This window comes from Ictidomys tridecemlineatus, chromosome 12 (genome assembly GCF_052094955.1).
Source record: "Ictidomys tridecemlineatus isolate mIctTri1 chromosome 12, mIctTri1.hap1, whole genome shotgun sequence".
NCBI lineage: Eukaryota > Metazoa > Chordata > Mammalia > Rodentia > Sciuridae > Ictidomys > Ictidomys tridecemlineatus.
Window position 1 is genome coordinate 98,907,912 of NC_135488.1, and position 20,333 is coordinate 98,928,244.

At 45.5% G+C, this 20,333-nt stretch overlaps 1 protein-coding gene across 2 annotated transcripts in view; it reads left to right on the plus strand.

Annotated features, from left to right (window-relative positions):
* The window catches only part of Alk (ALK receptor tyrosine kinase), a 651,421-nt gene that overhangs the window by 587,762 nt on the left and 43,326 nt on the right, over positions 1–20,333 (plus strand). For both annotated transcript variants that reach the window (XR_013429124.1, XM_040271529.2), the window contains exon 12: positions 13,221–13,383. Coding sequence is in view for 1 of the 2 variants with exons in the window: in XM_040271529.2 (XP_040127463.2) it covers positions 13,221–13,383 (163 nt within the window). In the remaining variant the exon portion in view is untranslated. The remainder of the gene's footprint in view (positions 1–13,220; positions 13,384–20,333) is intronic.

Here is a 20,333-nt window from a genome sequence, read left to right on the forward strand (position 1 = left end):
GTGTGTTAGGTGTGTGTGAGTGTGTGCTAGTGTGTGTGTACATGTGTATGTGTGATCCAGAAAGTGTGTGAATGTGTATGTCCAGTTCTTTGGGAGCCTACCTTGTTTCATTCATGCTACAAAGTAGCTTCCATCAAACATCTATTTACTACCAGAACTACTCTGCTTAACCCTCCCTCGTGGCTCTAATATGAATACAGGAGCTCAGGAGGGCCAAAAGCCCCACTGATCCCTCTGTATATATGACCTCTCCCTTCTGACTACCCAACTGGGTTTGGGCCTGGTAAGTGGCCTAATCTCTTGTTTCTATTTTGTTTTGCTTGTCTTTCATTTAACAAAAATGTATTAACCACCTCCTATGTGACTGACACTTTTAGGTCCTGGACACAAGGCAGGGAATAAAACAGAGCAAATCCCCTTCTCAGAGGGTGCACATGCTAGTGTGTACACATGACATAGTTTCAACATGTGATGTGCTCAGAAGAAAAGGAAGGGGACATAGATAACAGCAACAGAGCCCTGTGATGTGTGCATGTGTGTTGTGTCAATGGAATTTTTTTTTTTGTACCAGGAATTAAACCCATGGGTGCTTAACCACTTAACAACTGAACCACATCCCCTACCCTTTCTACTTTTTATTTTGAGACAGAGCATCCCTAAGTTGCTATGGCTGGCCTCAAACTTACAATCCTCCTGCCTCAACCTCCAAAGCCACTTGGGATTACAGGCATGCACCACCGAGCCTGGCACAATAGAGTACTAAGCAAGAAAATTTCAGGGGCCTTCAAGTGTGTATCAGGGCAGAACCAGGAAATGCTATGGTTACTGGTATTAGGGTCCCAATTTTTGTTCGTAACTGGTGTGCCCTGGGGAAACTTCAAGACCTTCCACAACATAGATACCACTCTCCTAAGCTCTAGAGACCTTGACCATAAAGTGTGCTGAGACATAGCAGAGGGTGGGTGGAGAAGGGGAGTGTGCCTCCACTGAGCTCTCTGGGTCAGTGGGAATGACCTGGGAGTTGAAGGCCATGTGCAGCATCCAAAGAAGCAATGGGAACCTGGTCTCAAGCCACTGGCTTTGCTATTTGAGAGCAGCAGGATTCTCTGGTCAGTGGAGCTTTCACTGAAAGTAGACTAGAGGTCTTGATAAAAGAGGCTCTAATCAGACTGAAGGAGGACCCAACCAATCATTGGGGACCCAAGAAAGAGTCTAGTCCCATAACAAAAATTATTTTATAGAAGACTATTGATGTTAATAATTTTATAGAAGACTATTGATTAACATCAATAGTCTTCTATAAAATAATTTTTGTTATGGGACTAGACTATTATTTTTGTTATGGGACTAGACTATTATTATTTCAGTGCCTGGCAATATCAGGATTCACGGCTCTGTGGTCTTCTTGGCCTTTTCTTCATACTTATTGTCCTATGGCTACAAAACCCACGACCACGTTATAGGTGGAGAACAGAGAGAACCATCTCTTCCCTTCTTTCTCTAGCCTATTGATCTTGCATTCTTCACCTTTTCTGTTTGGCCACTGTTTGATACTAATGTCCCACTGATTTCCTTTCTGCCCTTGACTTTGGGATTTCTTACCCTCCATGGTGCCTCACTGTCCAATTCATCTGAGATGCTCAGGGACCTAGACCTGGCAGAACATTTGTTCTTTCTAGCTCAAAAATCCCCTGCCAGTTGGGCTGCCTGTACCTCCATCAATCCATCTCCCAGAGGCATTACAGTCCCAAGGGCCTTTGTAAGGATTTTACTCTGTGAGTTTGGCCAAACAATAGGCCAGATCCTCTAAAGTACAGCAGTGCAGGGGCCTGGACTCCCACATGGTTACTTCTCTCTCTCTTAGGAGGCAGCAAATCCTTATGACATAACCCCATGGGTGCCGCACTGGATCAAGTCTTCTTTCCCAATTTTTATATAAAAACTTCCGAATGCACAAGTCCATGACTCTTCAGGCCTGAGGGGGGCAGAGCTGGTTCTGAAACTCCACCACCAATTCCCACTTAAGCCTCAGCACCAAGTCCATATGCATAGCCGCAGATGGGTGAATGCTAGGTACCCATGTCAACATCAATGCTTTATTAGCACAGCTTTGGCCCAAAGCCAACTTGGGAGTAACCAAATTAGCCCTAAAGCCTCCCTTAACTTAATTTTTACAGCGCTGCTTTCAGGATAGTGTTTTTTCTGTGGCCTTTCTCTGCTCCCATGTGTCAGTGACTTTCCCTCGGGGAGCAGGGGGGTGGTTGAGCACGCAACACAGCAGCCATCACAGGAGCCATTAACTCCTGCAGATTGCGGGGTGTCAGAGCTGTCTAGGGTAATTCAGTCCTGAAAGCAGCTTTTATCTCAACAGCCCTGACTTGCCACCCCATCGATGGGGAGCCAGCTCACTCTCAGATCTGTCTAGCTCCCAGCAGGAAGGAACATGGGCTTCAGGTCTCTGTCCCCTGGGATATTTCAGCATCATCAGGCATCTGTCCTGTCTAGAGGAAGACCAAGAAGTAAAAGTATACACTAGATCATGCATGTGAGCACATCTAGCAAAAGGCAGGCTGATGGTATAAGGAGCATCCTCACCACCTTAACTTCTCACTATCAAAAAAAAAAGAAAGAAAGAAAGAAAGAGAAATGACCAGAAAGCTTTACAGGAAGGAGTGGGGAGGGCAGAGTGAGCTGTTCACGTGTACACTTGTGCACAGATACATAGGCACAGGTGCATGCATAAGCATATCTGCATCCTGTGAATAAGGCACATATGTGTATATGTGCACCTATGTACACGCAAGGAAATTCAGTCTGAGACCATGGAAAATTCAACCAAAAACTGTGTTGTAGAAAGATCCAGAGTGACACATCCCTCCTCACTCATCCTCCAGTTGGCTCTGACATCACAGGCCTATTGTGTAACTTTTCTACATGATTCACTATCTTATGACATAAAAGCAACAAATTTCCCCCCATCCTTATCCACTGACCTAACATGATTGTGAGAAGCTAAGTTTATTGGGGAGTGGAGATGTTACACAAATATACTGTAATTAAATATATTGGAACAAAGACTTAAACATTCAGAATCACAGATCCTTTTCTCTGAAGTTAGACTTCAAGTACCTTCCACCATCCACCAAATATGAATAGCAACATTTAAATACTTTTCACAACTGCAAAGTAAAGACTGGGTGCCCTTCAGCCTGAAACAGGGAAAGACCACTCTCACCTGACACTGTAAAGTAAGATTAAACAGAAGAGACATGCTGAGGTTCTGAGGAAGCAGAGAAGAAATGAATCCATGTAAAATATTTATGCCTGGGATCATTTAGCGAAGGGTCAGATCGCCCTAAATAACTTATTAAGTCTGGGGAGCCCTACCAAGAAAAGCTAAAATTATGCTTAGTGGGTTGATTCCAGGAGAGGTAGAAGATGCTGTAGCAGCAGGTTCAAGGCCATGGTCACTGGGGACATCCCTGAGGTGAAATGAAAATGAAAATCCAGGAGTAAAAAAAGCAGGTGGGGGGAATCTGTCCAGAGAAGTGCTATAAAGAGGTTGATCCTAGCAAACGAGCTACGATTTTTTCATGCTATAAATTTTTTTCGAAGACTCAGAAAAAGGCTGTGATGGTGGTAACAGCCCAGAATTTTTATCTCTCTGAATCCCTACATTAAGACAGAGAAATCCTATATAAAACCAAAAATGCTTCAATTACACCTACAACAAAATTCAATGACAGTTTTTCTCCTCGGATCCCAAAATACAAGTGAGTGAGGACAAAGCATCACCTCACACCACACACAGTATGGTAGCATTGGTACAAGAGCAAGGAGAGGGCAGGACAGGGGGCCCCAAGTAAGAGCAGCTGCTAAAGTGGGAGAGGCTCTGCCCCACCCAGAGGTGCCCGAGCACAAGGGGCCCACGGAAAGAGCTGAAGGGCCCCAAGGAATCTGGCCAGGTCTCCTTCCCAGGAAAGCATCCACACTGAGAAGAAATTTCTAGAAGTGAGTCAGTATTGAGTAGGATGGGGATAGTAGAGACAAAAAAAAAATAAGAGGATATCCAGGTAAAGTGGGCAGAGCCAGAACCTTGAAGTACAAGCCGCCATGTTCTCATGCTCACAGGAGAGAGTAGAGGGAGCCCTGGGAAGTTCAAAAAGCTCCTGACCCCCCAAAGCTCAGGAAAATTAATTTCACATAAAAACACATAGCAGAGAAGTATCAAGGTCAAGTCCTGTACAAAATTACAATAAGAAAAAAAAGAGAACAAAGAGGGCAGAATAACACCCCTGTAGAAAATATAGCCTAGCAGAAAGACCTGTCCTGGTCTAAGTCAAAACAATAAACTCTGATTTCAACATGAGCTAAGACACTGAGGACACGACCCAAGACGTAAAAATAACATGAATCAATGTTTTAAAAGCTCAAAAGTTAGGTGATGTAGCTCTCAGAAAGGAATTTGGAATAAAAGGAAAAATTTCAGAAATGAAATATTAAACTAAAAGGAATGAAGAGCAAATAAAACAGTTAATGCCTTACCCAAAATAGAAAGTGTAAAGAGGACATTTTTAAATATCAAGAAGGTGACATCCATCAAGAAAGGGTAAAAAAAAAAAATCCACTGTACAAGTAACAGTAATCCCTGAAGAAGAAAACCAAAGAACTGGAACAAAACCAATACTTAAAACTGTAAGTCAAGGCAACGATCCTTATCAAAACTGCTTATTAAAGGAGTGCAGTACACACCCAAGAACACTGACCCAGAGGAGCTATAGCAACACAAATTCTGGGAAAATTGCTGGATGTCAAAGAAAAAGAGAAAAAAAATGGGCACCTAAGGAAAATAGCAAGTGATTTGTTAAAGAAGGAAATTTAAATTATCAGAATTTTTAAAACAGTAACAGTTTTAAGTCAGAAGAAAATAGAGTAGCATATTTAATCTACTCTAGGGAAGAAATAGTATCAACATCCAAGAACTCAATAAATATTTCTTCCTTTGAAATCTACTTAAAAAACAAGATTCAGAAAATAAAAATAAGAAGAGAAACATCAACATAAGGACTTTCATGACCATTAAACATAGTACTTATAGAACTAATAACAAAGAAGGGTTAAACAGCAAAGAGTGATGTGTAATGACAGTTTGCCCCACAGTGTGGACGTAGTCCGAGAAATGATAGGAGAACAGAGTGTACATGTACCAAAAAGTTCTCTAATTCCTCTCAATTTCTATATTAATAATGATGATAGTAGAGTAAGTATTGTTTTTCCTAATGGAAAGCTAAATTAAAATGATAGGATTTTCTAATTCCATTGTCATCTGTGTTCTTGAGAAACATGATTCTCAATGTGGAGAAAGAAATACAGATGCAATATAGAAGAGGTTAAAATTTTTAAAAAAAAAAATTTAATTCCGAATATGAATTGGAAAAAATTCATATGACTTCACCAGGCATAAGTGTGTGTTTCATATGGACGCAGGCTTATCCCGTTTACACACACACACACACACACACACACACACACACACACGTCGATTTCCTAGCTCTGCTCACTAGAACAGCCTAGAAACAATCACCCACCCAGTAGAGTAAGCCGCCACAGCACCTGGCTCTCCTGTTTACAATACCTGTTGCCACTCATGGAAACCAGGGCTTTTAAGAAAATATCTGATTCCAGGTCTGGGAAAAGAAACATTTTGTTGTGCCATGTCTTTGAGGATCGAAAGGACTCAGGAGGGGCTCTCACTGACCAAAGATCTGACAACTTGAGCTTCTACAGAATAATAATTGTGATTAGGGCAACTTTAGAAGATGATAGAGAACTAATCCCATATCTTGAAAATTGTTTGTAAGGAGAAAGAATTGAGCATTGGTAGTATCTTTCCTATGTGACTGGAGTAACTGAATTGAAATGAGAGCAAGTATCCTTTATAAATGTATTCCAGCTTATAAATTAGGATAAAAAGATATAATTAAAATAGCATAGTTTTACAGCTCCTGATTAATAAATGGACCTGTACCCTGAGCTTCAACAAGTGCTAACATTAAAAAAGACAGTGATAATTAGACATTAAGTACCTCCTGATGAAAGAACCCCACCTAAAGTCTTGCAAAGAGACCCAGCTGGGAATCTGCAGGAGAGAGGCACATGTTGAATTGTGCCATGGGATTGCAATCAGCAAAATCCAGAGAAAAGATACAGACCATGTGGTCCAGAGTCTTCAAAAGATAAAATAAGGAATAGAGGTAGAAGAGGATTCTATAGATTTAAAGAAACAATTTCTTTTTTTAATTTTAATGGTCAAGATTAACGACTATACCTAGGGGTGATGCACATTTGGGTAATAAAACTACTGAGAAATGCAAGGAAGTGATTATGAGAGAAGCCAGGAGACAATTCCTTTTAAGAGTAAGGAAGGCACTGAAAATGGAGAGGCCATTGAGGCTCTTATGAAGTCAGGGGCAATGTTCTGTTGCTTGACCTGGGCAGTGGTTAAATGGGTATTTGCTTTTTAATGACCTACTAAGTACGTATTACCTTTGCTTTGTGCACCTTTCTTTGTGCTTTGTTTTAAAATTAAAAGGTTAATTTTTTTTCTCATCACTGAGGAGTCCTATATTGTCCTGCCATTAAATAGAACCAGTTTCATTCTCGAGTGCATACTTACAGAAATAGATTTCTTTCTTTTTTTGCACTTGCAACAGAACAAAGGAATAAAACAAGACTTTTAAAACTAAAGGTATATATTATAATAATATTTACCAGGGCGTCTGATTCCATAGTATTCCTTTGGTGGTTTTGAGTTGCCTATCTAATTATAGAGCCAATATCAGATTAGATTCTGAAGAAAGGCACATCACTCTATTATTTAAAGAGTTGAGATAGGTGGTAGAGATGTTTTGACCCCACTACGATCACCTTATTTTCATTTTGCTCTGGAAGTTCCCACTGACCAAAGATGTGACAACTTGAGTTTCTACAGGATAATAATGGTGATTAATTAAAACCCAAAAATATGTTTAAATTCATGAATTTTTAATGATACACAAATAATTATTTGGGCAATTTTAGAAGATGATGGAGAACTAATTCCATATCTAATAAGAGAACAATTGAATATTACCATGTATAAAAAAAGGTCACTTTTCCAATTTGTGTTAGTCAGTTTTTTGTTGCTGTGACCAAAAGACCTGACAAGAACATGAGACAATTCCTTTCAAGAGAAAGGAAGGAGCTGAGATTGGAGAGGCCATTGAAGGTGTTATGAAGTCACAGGCAAAGTGACTTAGAAGTCTCAGTCTACAGTTGGCTGCCTCCATTCTCTAGCCTGAGGTGAGGCAGAACATCATGGCAGAAGGGTATGGCAGAGAAAAGCTGCTCAACTCTCTCTCTGCTCAACCAGAAACAGAGAGAAAAGAAGGACTAGGGACAATATGTAATTCCCAAGGGCACCCCCAGTTCCTCCAACCATGCTCCACAGTTACCATCAGTGATCCATTTAAATTATTAATCCATTAAATAGATGAATCCATTGGTTAGGTTACAGGTCACATAATTTAATCATTTCACTTCTGAAGGTTGCTATATTGCCTAACGTGGGGGAGGGATTTGTTTGCGGGGAGGGGGCACACCTCATATCCAAACCATAATACAATCTATGCCAAAGAATGGTATCATATACATTTATGGATGGGTGACTGATTATATTTACTTGGATTTTGATCTGATTCTTGTTCAGTAAGGTTTGGGGTATCAATAAAAATGGTTCAGTATGTCATAACTTTCAAGAAGTTTAGCTCAGTCATTGGTTATAGACAAAATTTAATTCCATGGATCAGAATCAAAATGGTGCAAATTATCCACATGAAACACTGAGTGCTTTTCTTTGGTATAACACTTACAGGCCTTCAACACGAGGCAGATCCTTATTGTGGTGATTAATAGTGATAGTTGAAAACTTATTTTCCTTTGTACCATGCTTTATTTCTTTGCATTGAATTGAGTAGATGAGATGGCTTAGCAACAGTAATAAAAACCAGTACAATCGCTTTCTAGCCCGGTTTTTTTTTTAACATTGTGCTGTATATTACTAATTGATTTGTTTCTTCTTGAAGGGCTCTGCAATATACTTAAAATGAAACCCAGTGCTTAATGGATTTTTTCTTTACTCAGCTGTCTATAACCAATCAGTATTTTCATGTGTGTGGGTTCTTTTATACAATTTAGGTGTGAATGAGCACTAAACTACACTTGCAGTGTGTGGTGCTTTGTAGAACAAAATAAAGCCATTCCTTTTTTTTTTTTTCATAAATGACTTTTAATAAAATAGGGATTCATTTGTTTAAGTAAGAGAAAAAGGAAGGGGCAGGATTTCTCCCTTCCCTGCCCCCAATCCGGGCTCCTCTCTGAGGGCCATTTGATTCTCGTGTGGCTCCACAAAGCGTCAGGGGCCAATGAGAACCCTCTGCAGGGGAAATAAGGAGACCCTTGTAACCTTAGATTGACAGCTCAGCATCAAGCCTGCCTCACTGCTGGTCTCATTAGGACTTTAATCTCCCTAAAACCAGAGTTTCGCCCTGTTGCTTGTGGTACAGTTCCTCTTTCTTATATCTCTCTGCTTCCTGACCTTTGAACATTCCAGTCACTGTATTTCCCTTTTGATACCACCTGGCTCCCACTGGCCTCTTTGAGAATTGACCCTGCCCATCTCTTTTCCTGGGCTGGTTCTCTTAACCTAGTAAATCCCACACTCCACTAAGCTAAACTACTACTGGGGCCACTGTGGGACTTTCTAGGATTGAGGGTCCATCCACCACAGTACCCTGACCAGACCCTTCATGGTGACTTGCCTACTGTCTGTGCCCGAGCAACCTTGGTATAGTCTGTCCTGGCTTGAAATGAGCCCCCAGCTCAGGGACTGAAAAGGAAGAAACATATCATTTAGAAAAGTTCATGGGGACTTCCCCATAATCCTAGCACTATTTTTATCCTTGAACTTGGCTTGACAAAAGATCTGCATTTAATCCCTGCCTTAACCAATTATCCACTCACTGCATAAGCTACAGAACAAGCACTCAGCTGCTCTGAACTTGAATTAAAGGGAATACTATAACTTTGCCTTCAGCTATACAAAGTGTCAGAACGTTTAAAGGCATTTAATACATGTATAAAAGCACAGTGCCTGACTTACATTGGCAGGGCAGTAAATATTGAGAGGTTTTGCCCCTTTCGTGGGTGGATTTACCTCTTAGGTATCTAAGGTCCAGGACCCCACACACACCCAGAAGGAAAGACAAGACAATTCAGGAAAAAAGCAGCTTCCACCTGCAGATCAAAGCTCACCTTGGTCTCTCCTGTACCCCAAGATATGTGATAACTCTCCTGCCTCTCACCTGCCTGCTTCAGTCCATAGGTTGTGTCCAGTGCCTTCTACTCTTGTGATAGTGCTGAAAATTCACCTAGCTCCTGCCTACCCTCTCATGGTTCTAACCTACCTTAGCCTAGAGCTGATCTTGTACCTGCCAGAACTGCTAGATCCTTCCTGCTTCCACCATCCCCTCTTCCAGATTGTTTCCTGTGGAACTTTACTAGGTCCACGATGCCACCAGGCTCAGAGCCATAGTCCAACCCTTGGGCAAGGATCTGGAAAATTTTAAAGTCTATTCCAAGCAAGCACCTTCACAGGGACTCTAGAAATAAAGCAGAATTGCAATTATCCTCACAGGTACTCACTGTTCTAGTGGACCCATCTCAAAAAAACAGATTTCTAGCATTAAGGAAGTTCCTAAGAAAGACCGGGAGATCAGGGACTCATGTAAGGATAATCTGAAAAAGATGGAAGTCTTCAAGGCAGAAAGGAGAAGGAGTAACTCTCAATTTTTGCCCCTTCTTCAATGCTGACAGGCTCAGAAAAGCCACTTGCTCTATCCAGAATGTTCTTTCTTCATCTGGACAAAGAGGTAGATGGGACTAGTCTATAAAACTGATTGACTATCAGGTTCTCTTGGAAAGGTTTTTACATAAAACAGCTATTGCCTTCCAATCCCCACCCAGAACTATTGAATCTGGATTTCCAGGTATCTGTATTTTGAAGGTTCTTAAATGGTTTGGGAACCGCTGATTTGGTGATTTTTTTTTTTTTAAGGTCCCATCTTTCTGTGACATTCTATGAGATTTCAGACAAAATGAATGAAGGGAGACAAAGGGAAGAAGCTTGAATAAGACACGAGAAGCAGGATAGCCCTTGCAGAAGGAGTAATAAACTCAAACTCCATACTCCGAAGAAGTGGTGCTGATGGGAAACATAAATTGATTCCAAACAAAATCGAGCAGATTTATGTGGGTCAGAGCCATCCGAGAGAGCAGGGAGCACCCCCATGCCTCAAAGGCTACTGGAAGCAGCAGATTTCTGGCTGGATGAATCATGAGCCTGACCAGGGATGGCAAATCCTCTGTTCCCATGAAATCCACTTTAGAAAGACTTTCCTCTCTGGGCCTTTCCATCAGAAATCACTGAAAATAAAAACAAAATTTTGTGTAGAGAAACCACCTGAGACTACTATACATCCATTGAACTGGGAAAATACTGGTCCCTTTATTGAGAAATAGCCCTGGAGTCCCTCCTTTACGGGATGGAGGCATAAATCTTGAGATTGGGTGTCTGCCTCCCACAGTGAACATGAAGTTACACACTGTTTAAATTATATTCATTAGGCCTCTCTGATGCTGAATGACCCTTTGCCTAGATTATCTTTTCACTTTCACAGAAAGCCTAAGCTAATCTCCATTTACTCAGGTTAGAAAATTGAGTCTCAGAGAGGTAATATAATCTAACCCAGGTCTCACAGCGGGTCAGGGGCAAAATTCAGGATGAGAAAAATTGGCACAGCTGAATCTAGAGCCCATGCTCCTCTTCCTGTCTCACCAGATGTCCTACCTGGCCAAGATACAGAAGCCTAGTATTCCTAGGAATGTCTCGAAACCTTCTAAACAATGTTAGTTAAGCTAGACGGAAGCTAAAAGTGGGTCCCACTGAAGGCTCTCTCCTCCAGCAAACTCTTGAGAAATAAAATTTTTTTTTAAATACACACACACACACACACACAAACTCTTTTATTTCCATGATTGAATTAATCAAATAAATCACCATGCTTCTGTCCTCAGGTAGATGAGGCTACTCCAGAACCAGGCCATTTGCCACAGGTGTAGATGGGTCTGCAGAATAGGCTTCAGGTTGGAGATACTGGGAGAGGTAGATTTATCAACTCACTTTCAGAACTTTTCTTTTTCTCCCAGCCCCACCGAGTTGAAATCTCCAGGTGCTGCTGGCATGGGATCCATATTCACAGAACCTTCCTCTGACCCCATTTCCAGTTTCAGGGACAACACCAGTCCTGGATACAGATAGGTGCCATTGATACAAGTCAGAGTTTTAGAGTCTGGGACTTCACGATGGCTTTCCTATCCCTCTGCTTCTTTTAACATGCCAATCCAGCCCCAGATAAAGAAACTAGATCAATGTCACATAAACAGCAGTTGATGAGACTGTCCCCAAACCCAGGTGCTCTTGCTGATTTCCAAGCCATGGTCCATCCACTTCACACGGATAGCACAGCCTGCAGGTGGAATTTAGGCTCTGGTGAAGGTAAATGGCCAAAAATGTTCCGCTAAAATACATTTTGTAAAGAGTTAGACCTTTGAATTAATAAGTCTGCCCCCTTTATAACACAAATAGATCAGAAAGTTAACCATTAGCCATACATACCAAAGGTAAATGGACTCACTACCTCCCAGTCCTTGAAATGACTTTCAGAAGTCAAACAGACCATTCATTTGATAAAAATGAAGCACGAATGCTGTGTTGGATAGCTGTAAGTATTGGAGCCCCAGTGGAACTTCATGCTTCTGACCTTGGGGCCAGGACCCTCTCACAAAAGCCCACCACAACTGGCCCAGTTTTCAAATTATCAATCCTGCCCAGCATAATCTCTGTTTGTTTATAATTGGCAACCCCAATTCATCTCTTTTATGTTCATCACTAAATTAGTTCAAAGTCTTCAATTTTTTTTCACTTTAATGTTTTAGTGAACAAAGCTATGTATACTTAAATTAAGTCTTCCATCATTTCCTGTGGGTACAGTTTGACCTAATCTCTCTTTAAAGAAAAATAATCTTGACAATCTGATAATGAGATTTTTTTCTTTTAAGTAAAAATAATTTATCAAGAATACATTTTTAAAAGTTTTTCTAAGTTGTTAAAAAAAAAAAAAAGAAAAAGAAAAAGAAAGAAAGAAAACTATGCTAGAATTGTGGCCAAAAAGAAATCCAAAAACTCCCCAAGGTCTGGCCTGGCTCAAAGATAGAAAGTTTGAAAGGAAATAGCTCAGTGGTTGGTAATGAGGTGGTGGGGGAGGGTTTGTGCTGAGTGTTCCTGCAATGTCCCCAGAAAGCCACCCAAGGATATCAGGCAAGGACAGGGCTCACTAAGAAGTGGGCTTAGGAGAAAAAAGGCAAAGTTTGACAAATTTGACCCATTTTTTCTTTCTTTTTTTTTTTAATACTCTCTTTTGCATACAGAACCTGAAAGTCACTCTCATTGCATTTCTAAGTCCAACTTGGTTTTAATAAGGAAGTTGAGGCCTGACGTTCAGGGTCTGTTACCAAGTGTCTGACAGACAGAGCCATTGCCAGGAGTGGGAGACTTCCTGCTCCCACCTGTCCTGGGTGCCTGGGCCAATGGTGGGGTCATGGGGCTAGTCCTATGTCTAATTTCTATTTTCTGTCTTCTCAAAGCTACCAGATTCCTATATGCACATGCCAAGCCTTTGGAAGCAGGTTAGCAACAGTCATAGTAGACCAGATGGAGCACCTACAGTTTGCCCATCTCTGTGCTGGACTCTATGAGACACCAGGAGAATTCTAGGTCAGGTCCATGTCTGTGTCACATAAAAGGACACTTTACTCCCTCCTCAGATGGCCCATAGCACAGTGTTACCTAGATCTTTCTATGGCTTTTTTCCCCTGGCACATAGTAGGCTCAGGAGAAATTTCCAGTTTGAATGGCTAATCAGTGTTTCTTGACCCAACCATGATACCATCTTGGAATGCATGTTTGAACCTATAGAGCTGACAACTTGGAGACAGCCCAGAGAGGCCTCTGGAGAAAGCCAGGCCAGGCCAAGTGAGTGACTGTCTCTCCTTTTGTGCCACAGTTCACTGGCTGTTCACCACGTGCGGGGCCAGCGGACCCCATGGCCCCACGCAGGCCCAGTGCAACAATGCCTACCAGAACTCCAACCAGAGTGTGGTGGTAGGGAGTGAAGGGCCCCTGAAGGGCATCCAGATCTGGAAAGTGCCAGCCACTGACACCTACAGGTATGTATGGGAGAGGAGGAGGCCGAGGGGCAGACCCATTTCCCTGAAGAGGATTGGAGTCCTGCCTGTGGATGCATGTCCCTGGGGTGCCTAAGCATGCCAAGGTTCAAGAGCCACAGATGGCGGCCTGCAGTAAGGTGTAAGGGCTAGAGACCAAATCTGGCTCACACGCTGTTGTGGCGATGATAGGCATGCATTAGCTAGCTACATAAATATTACTAATAATTATAATTACGATGGACTGTCCTTTGAATACTACTTGATGTTCTTCAGATGAGACAAGGTATGTAAAAATATTTGGAAAACAAAAATACTATGCACACAAAAGCTGATGCTCTTGTGTTTGTCTTTACGCTCTCTGGACCTTCACTGTATGCACGTAAAGCAAGCCGTTCTCTGATGCTCATCCTCACCCCAATCCCAACTCCACAGTTTTCCACCAGGGCAAAGTCAGGCAGGAGGAGGCCTGACTCCCCTGTGCTACCTTGAGGCCACGGCACCAAGCAAAGCTTGTGGTGAGATTGGAGGGCTGACTCCGCGTGTCTGGGTGGGTTTGGGGAATCGGAATTTCCACCTAGTTGTCAGGTGGTACCGATGCCGCCTTTGAGAGTCTCTGAGTTCTTCAGACCCAGGACTTAGTCAAGCCTGTGTAGTCCTTATCCAGGCTCTAGACGTGAGCAGGGCCCACACAACAGCCCTCATTTTACAATTAAGGAGACAGACTCAGAGAGCCAACAGTATCTCTCCAGGCACATCATCTAGAATCAGCCTCCAACCTCAGACATCTGAGGTGTGGCCTCACTGCAGCCTCCTCCACCCAGCCCTCCACCGCTGGGCTAGCCGGGAAGCATCCTCACTGTAAGTGTTGGCGCCTGGTGGTGCTCTCCTTCCCCTCCCGCATCTCCTCCCTATGTCCCAGGACCGGGGCTTCTCAGATTTCTCTGTTTTCTCTCTCCAATTTAAGGGTGTTTTGTGAGATCCTGATTCCTTGGCAAGTGTATTCTGGGGAGGGCCCTGCATGCTTTCTAAGTGACGTTCTGGGCAGGAACATAATAACCAGGTTTGACTGCATTCAGGTTAGCTGTTTCAGGTCCCATCCACCCTCAATAAATGTCCCAAAGACCCAGTAAGTACACCAAGCAAAGCCAGACCTCCCCTTCCTGCCCAGCAGAACCTCCCTGCGTCCCAGGGCAGGGAGGAAAGGATTCCTGGGGAGAGGTGAAGAAAGCTGGTTGAGAATCCACCTGGTATTTCTCCTGCTTTGAGCAGGGAGGTGCGTGGCATGGTTACTGCTGATACCCTCAAGCTTTCCTAGGAGAAAACTGGAGTCAGGGAAGCTCAGCTCCAGATCTAAGACTGCACCGTGACAGAGCTGGCATTGAAACCCAGGGCCTCCGCCTTAGGGTCTGTGCTCCTTGCACTGACACCCACATCTGGACTCTGGGAGGCACACAGAGGCTCGGAGGGACAGGAAAGGAGATTGGACATAGGAACCGTCTACAGCCCACCTCCAGGAAGCCTCTGGAAATGAGAGCCTAGAAAGAGAAGCCAAGCCACCTGAAGGGAGCAGTAAAGTAGGCGGAGCCCCATCGTCCCCTCCTAGCCCAGGGCATTTCCAGAGCCAGATGGGAATCAGCCAGGGACAAAATATAAAGACTTCCCTGCTGCTTCTCCCCCAGAAGTTCACAGTCAGGAGATGCCTGACCTGGGGTCCTCTCGGGCTTCAGTCCCCCTAGACATGGGGCCCACTTCCATATTTAAAAGAGGCTCCTCTGCCCATTAGTATGCAGCAGCAGAGCACTGGCCCCGACCCAGCTGCTTATGACCATGATGCACCCAGCACAAAGCCTCCGAGCGGGAGGAGCACCTCCCCTATGGACAGAGAACTCAGCAAGAACAGCAGCAGGCAGCTGCAGAGGCATTTCCAGGGACAGACCCATTCCGTCAGCATTAGCTCCTGACTTTGCTGTTTCTGATGACTTGAGTCTGACTTCTTCAGATGGGCTCTGGGTTTTGAAAGATTTGGCCTGCCAGAGGAACTAAACTTATTAAATAATAATTAACTCACTTTCCCATGTATTATTAATCACAGCCTTATTAAGCCTAGTCAGGTTTCTGATCCGCACGAAGTGCCACAGAATTGCCATGCTGCGTTGATGTAACCCCAGCTAACACTGGAGAACCGTTTCTACCCTCCCTTTGAAATGTTGAGACTACCTCGTAGTCCCTAGCATTGACGGGTGTTTGCATAATTGATAACATATACAAGGAGCTGTTCTTCTATTGAAACAGGTGTTTTTAGTCAGCTTTTGTGACCAGAAGACATAGCAAGCACAACTTAGGGGAGGGAAAGTTTACTTTGGCTCACTGTTTCAGAGGTTCCGTCCGTGGTCAGCTCACGGCATGGCTCTGGGCCTAACGTGAGGCAGAAGAAGGGCCTGGCCAAAGAAAACTGCTGGGTTCATGGCCCTCCAGGAGCAGAGAGAGTTCTGCTCGCCAGGGACAAAATAGAAACCCCAAAGACACAGGCCAGTGACCTGCTTCCTCCAGACACACCCAACCTGCCTACAGTTACCACCCATTCAAGTGGTCCTGTGATGTCTCCACTGGGCGTGGAGGTGGGGGGAAGGGGGCTAACACTTACCAAACACAGGCCAGGGTGGGGCCTCCATTGCCTGGGGTTCCTCTAGATGTATGTGGGGGAAAGCGCCCTCTACTCCTTAAGTGGACCCATCTCCCACCTTCTTACTCATTTGCCCACCACAAAGGAGGAGGCCCAGAAAGCGGGAGCTGAAGGAGGGGCTGGGAAGAGTGGAGTTGGGGCTCCTCCTCTTCCGCCCCACCACCTGCTTTCTCTTCCCTGGATTTGCCTGTGCCTCTGTCAAAACAGCAAGGAGTGAGGGGGTCACATTCCATGCCAGCCCCCTGCCCTGGTGTCAGTACTTGTTCCCCTCCTGCCGTGCCAATCTCTGTGAACCACAATAATTACTGGTCTGGAGCTTGTGCCTGACCCCAGGTTTACCAAAGTGAGTGAGAGCCAGCCCCAGCCCCAGCCCCAGAGGAGCGGCAGCCCTGGGGACAGTGGACTTGGGAACAAGCATTTCCATGTGATGGAGAAGAATGAAAATGGATGTTGACTCAAGGTACCACTGTCAGCGACCGGGGGGACATTTCTCCCAGTCTTAATAGGTGAAGAGTTTCCTCAAGGAGACAGAAGCCAGAGTCCCCTCTGACGGCAGTAAGAGTGGTCTCCAAGGAGGCAGGGGGGCGGAAGGAGCAGGGTGGCAGGTGCCTGCTGTGGTCCTGCAGGGAGTGGGCCAGGCTGGGGCCAGGCCACTGGAGCCTTGCTTCCCAGATGCCTTTAGCTCCCTTTGATTGCGGAAGGTGGGAGGGACAGAAAGGAGCCCCAGGCCGGCAGAGCAGGTTCCAGGCAGTAGCTGTCATCCAGGCAAGAGAGAAAGGGACCACAGCAGGGCAGGGAAACCAGGATGGAGAGGAGAGGGCAGGGCTGGGAGGACTTTGGGAGGTGGGGTGACTGGGATTTGAGAACTGAGTGGATGGGTGTGGGCAACACTCAGGACAGCACCCACATTTCTGGCTTGAGGGGTGCAGGGAGCAAGGAGAATATCAGCCACTCTTCTAAGGAGCTTGATGGAGAAGGGAAGGCAAGGGTGGAGCACATGTGACAGGCACCTGGTTAAGGGGGACTTCTGAGCCAAGTTGTTCTGCAGGAGACAATGTCCAGAGTGTGCCTGAGGAGGGGGGTGAGCTCCGATGGAGAGGGTGGGAGGCCACCAGTGCCCACAGAGAGCGTGGGTTAGGGAGCCTGTGCTGGGGGGCGGGCCTCCCTTAGAGGCCTACTTCTTAGAATGGAGATGGACCTCATCTAAGCTTCACCTTAGAATTCAGATGGACCATGACAGAGCCCAACTCTAATGTCCAAGAGGGGCATTTTAGAGAGAGTGTGGAGTGCCCACAGAGAGGCAGTCACTCAGCTGATCGCCGGTGCCTCTGGCTCTTTCTGAATGCCCCCAACCCTCCAGCCCCCCGTCCTTCCTGCCTACCTGCCTCTGTAGACTTCAGCACCCCTCCCCCCGCCCCCTCCGCAGAGCGCACATAAAAACATTTGTCAAACACGGCCCACAGCTCCTGTTGGCAGTTCTCACACGGGGCAGTCACTCTTCACACGGAACGTACAGGGGCCCCAGAGCCCAGCTGGAGCCAGCTGACCCAGGCCACAGCTGTTCCTGCTGGTCTCCATCAGTGACATTCATTTCCTTACCTGGCTCCAGGGACCAGCGTGTGCAGCTGGATAACCATAATTCAACCCAATGCACAAACAACCATGGACACACACACACACACACACACACACACACACACAGGCACTGAGCTGCAGGATGCCTACTGTGTGCTGAGCACTGAACCACGGGGCTCCTACTGTGGGCTAGGCACTGAGTACGTACCACAGGACTCAAGGACATGACTGAGACTCCAGAGTCTCACGGTCTCTGGAAAGACCACAGGGCGGGAAAGTTCCATAGCAGCCCACGACGTCCATCAAGCTCTCGACAGTAGTAGGAGCGATGTCCCAAAGCATGACGAGCTGCCTCAGTCCTTGCACAGGGAGCCCCCACCATGAAGAGCCCAGAGCAGGCAGGGGCAGGGGCAGGGGGTCAGGCCAAGATCAAGGAGCTGTCAGCAGGATGGAGTTAGAGGTCGCTGAGGTCCTTTCCAGCTCTGCACTGTCAGGAAGGTGCTGAGGGAAGAACAGACCAGACCAAGTGCCCAGCTCATCCATGCAACAGGAACAGGACCCAGTGGGCCCTGAGGAGCACACACCTCCCCAACAGGCCCCTCTAACACCAACCCCCAGGGGTGTCACCGGATGGCCCAAGTGACCCATTTGGATAGCATGACTGTACATCGGATCAGAAATTCCCTGCCGCCCAGTCCCTGGCCACGCTGGCAGGCCCCCGGTGGTTCTGGGGGACAGGCCAGCCAGATCTTAGCGTCCTGATTTCACAGATGGGGAAACTGAGACTGAGGAGGGAGGGACCCGGCCCCAGCAACAGTCAGGAGTCAGAGCCCTGAGGTCTCTCTTGGCCACCCCCTGGTCCACTCAAAGGGGGTAGGTACAGGAGAGAAATGGGGTGCTCTGTGTTCCCCTGAGTGGGGGCTCTCTCCTCCCTCTCCTAAGTGGGTACAGAAGCCACCAACATGCTGCACACCAGCTGTGCTGTCATTTCCAGATCCGGCAGGCAGTTGCTTTGATTTGCTGCTAATTCTTTATTTAAAAAAGATTCACAACTCAATTACATCGGGTAACAATAGCTCACAGTCAATAATACAAAATGCAAACCCAATAAACATGCATTCTGACCAGGGGACATGGATTTAGATGAGGGGGGGGGGGGGACACAAAAAAATTACAGCGTCAACTCTTTGAGAGCAGTATCTTGTAATTTCCAGTAAATTGGAATCACTGCAAGTCATTTTCCCCACTTGAGTGGCAGGTATATTAATTTCTTGTCATTTGTCAACCATCAAAAATAAATTGTTTGCAAGGGTCCAGGAGAGCACTTCAGAGATTTGGGCTGCGGTTGTTATTCTGACGTGAGTGTGTGTGATGTTATTATCAGGGTTTGGGGTCTTCAAAAACACTAAGACTGGCTTGTGCTTCCCAGGCTGTATACAGGGTGGGTTCCAGGGGAAACTGTACAGCCTTGACCCAGATCTCCTTGGCCACACTCTGGTCCACCTCCTGCCCCCTTCTCGTTGGTTCACCTCCTTCTGCCTTCCAGAAGCCACCCCTAGGAGAGGAGTGGACAGGCTCACTATCAGGAGTGTGGCTATCATTTGTCACTCTCTGGTTGACCTCTAGGCACTGAATTAGGTCTTTATAGGAATTCTCTCATTTGATTCTCACAACTATTTTTCAAGGAATTATTATCTCCCATTTGTAGGCAGGGAAACTTGGGGCTCAGAGAGGGTAAATAAATAGCCAAGGTCACAGAGCTAGTGAGTAAGCCTGGCAGGGCCTGAGCCAGGGAGAGACGATCAAGGCATCTCAGGCACATTTCAGGAGATTCTGGCTCTCAGGGTCATCAGTGCCAGTGAGCACCTGGAAGGAGGGGCTGCAATGGCCTCACCTGCTCTTGGTCCAAGTAGCAGAGCTTGGATTTGGATCCAGGTCTGTCTGCATTGTCACCCTTTTTTAACTGTGGTGCACCCCACTCCCAAGAAGATCAGTCCTACTGTAGCAATAAAAGCTTCCAAAGGAAGGACGCTCTACATAATGGAATTTCAGGCTTCAGGGGATGATGAAGGAGCCATCCCTTTCCAGGACACCAGCAATTAGTCCAGGCGGTCAGCTGCCTACTCCTATGACGTTAAGCCAGTCCCTAGTCCAGGGTGGGAGCCTGGGGCTGAGGCTACCACCCGACAATGTAAACTCTGGGCACTGACACCTGATTGCCAAGTTCTACTGTCAGCTCTAGAATACGTGGAGCTGACTCCAGCCCAGAGAGCCCCCTCGTGAGTCATCTGCTCCCTCTTCAAATCAACTATTTACCCCGTACGTGAGGCAGGGTTGTGACCTTATTTCCTTCCTTGGTAGTAGAAGCTGAGGTTCTGAGAGGTTGACCAAGTTGCCGCAGGTCACCCAGCTCCACAGTGAGGACTATAACCAGCATGTGACTCAGAGCTCCGGGCTCTTTGCAGCCCACCCCACTGCCAAGAGCCAGGTCAAGTCCTAGGGGGGAGCTGCCTTTCCAATTTGGTTAAGGGGTAGAAGAAATAGAAAAGATTTAGTGGGAGAAAATAAAAGGAGTCAAGAACAAGTTTAAAATATAATAATAATTTGACTAAATTTAAACATATGAAAGAGTTCAGAATGATTCATAATACATGCAGATTGATGCAAATGGATATGCAAATGAGACAGAAAG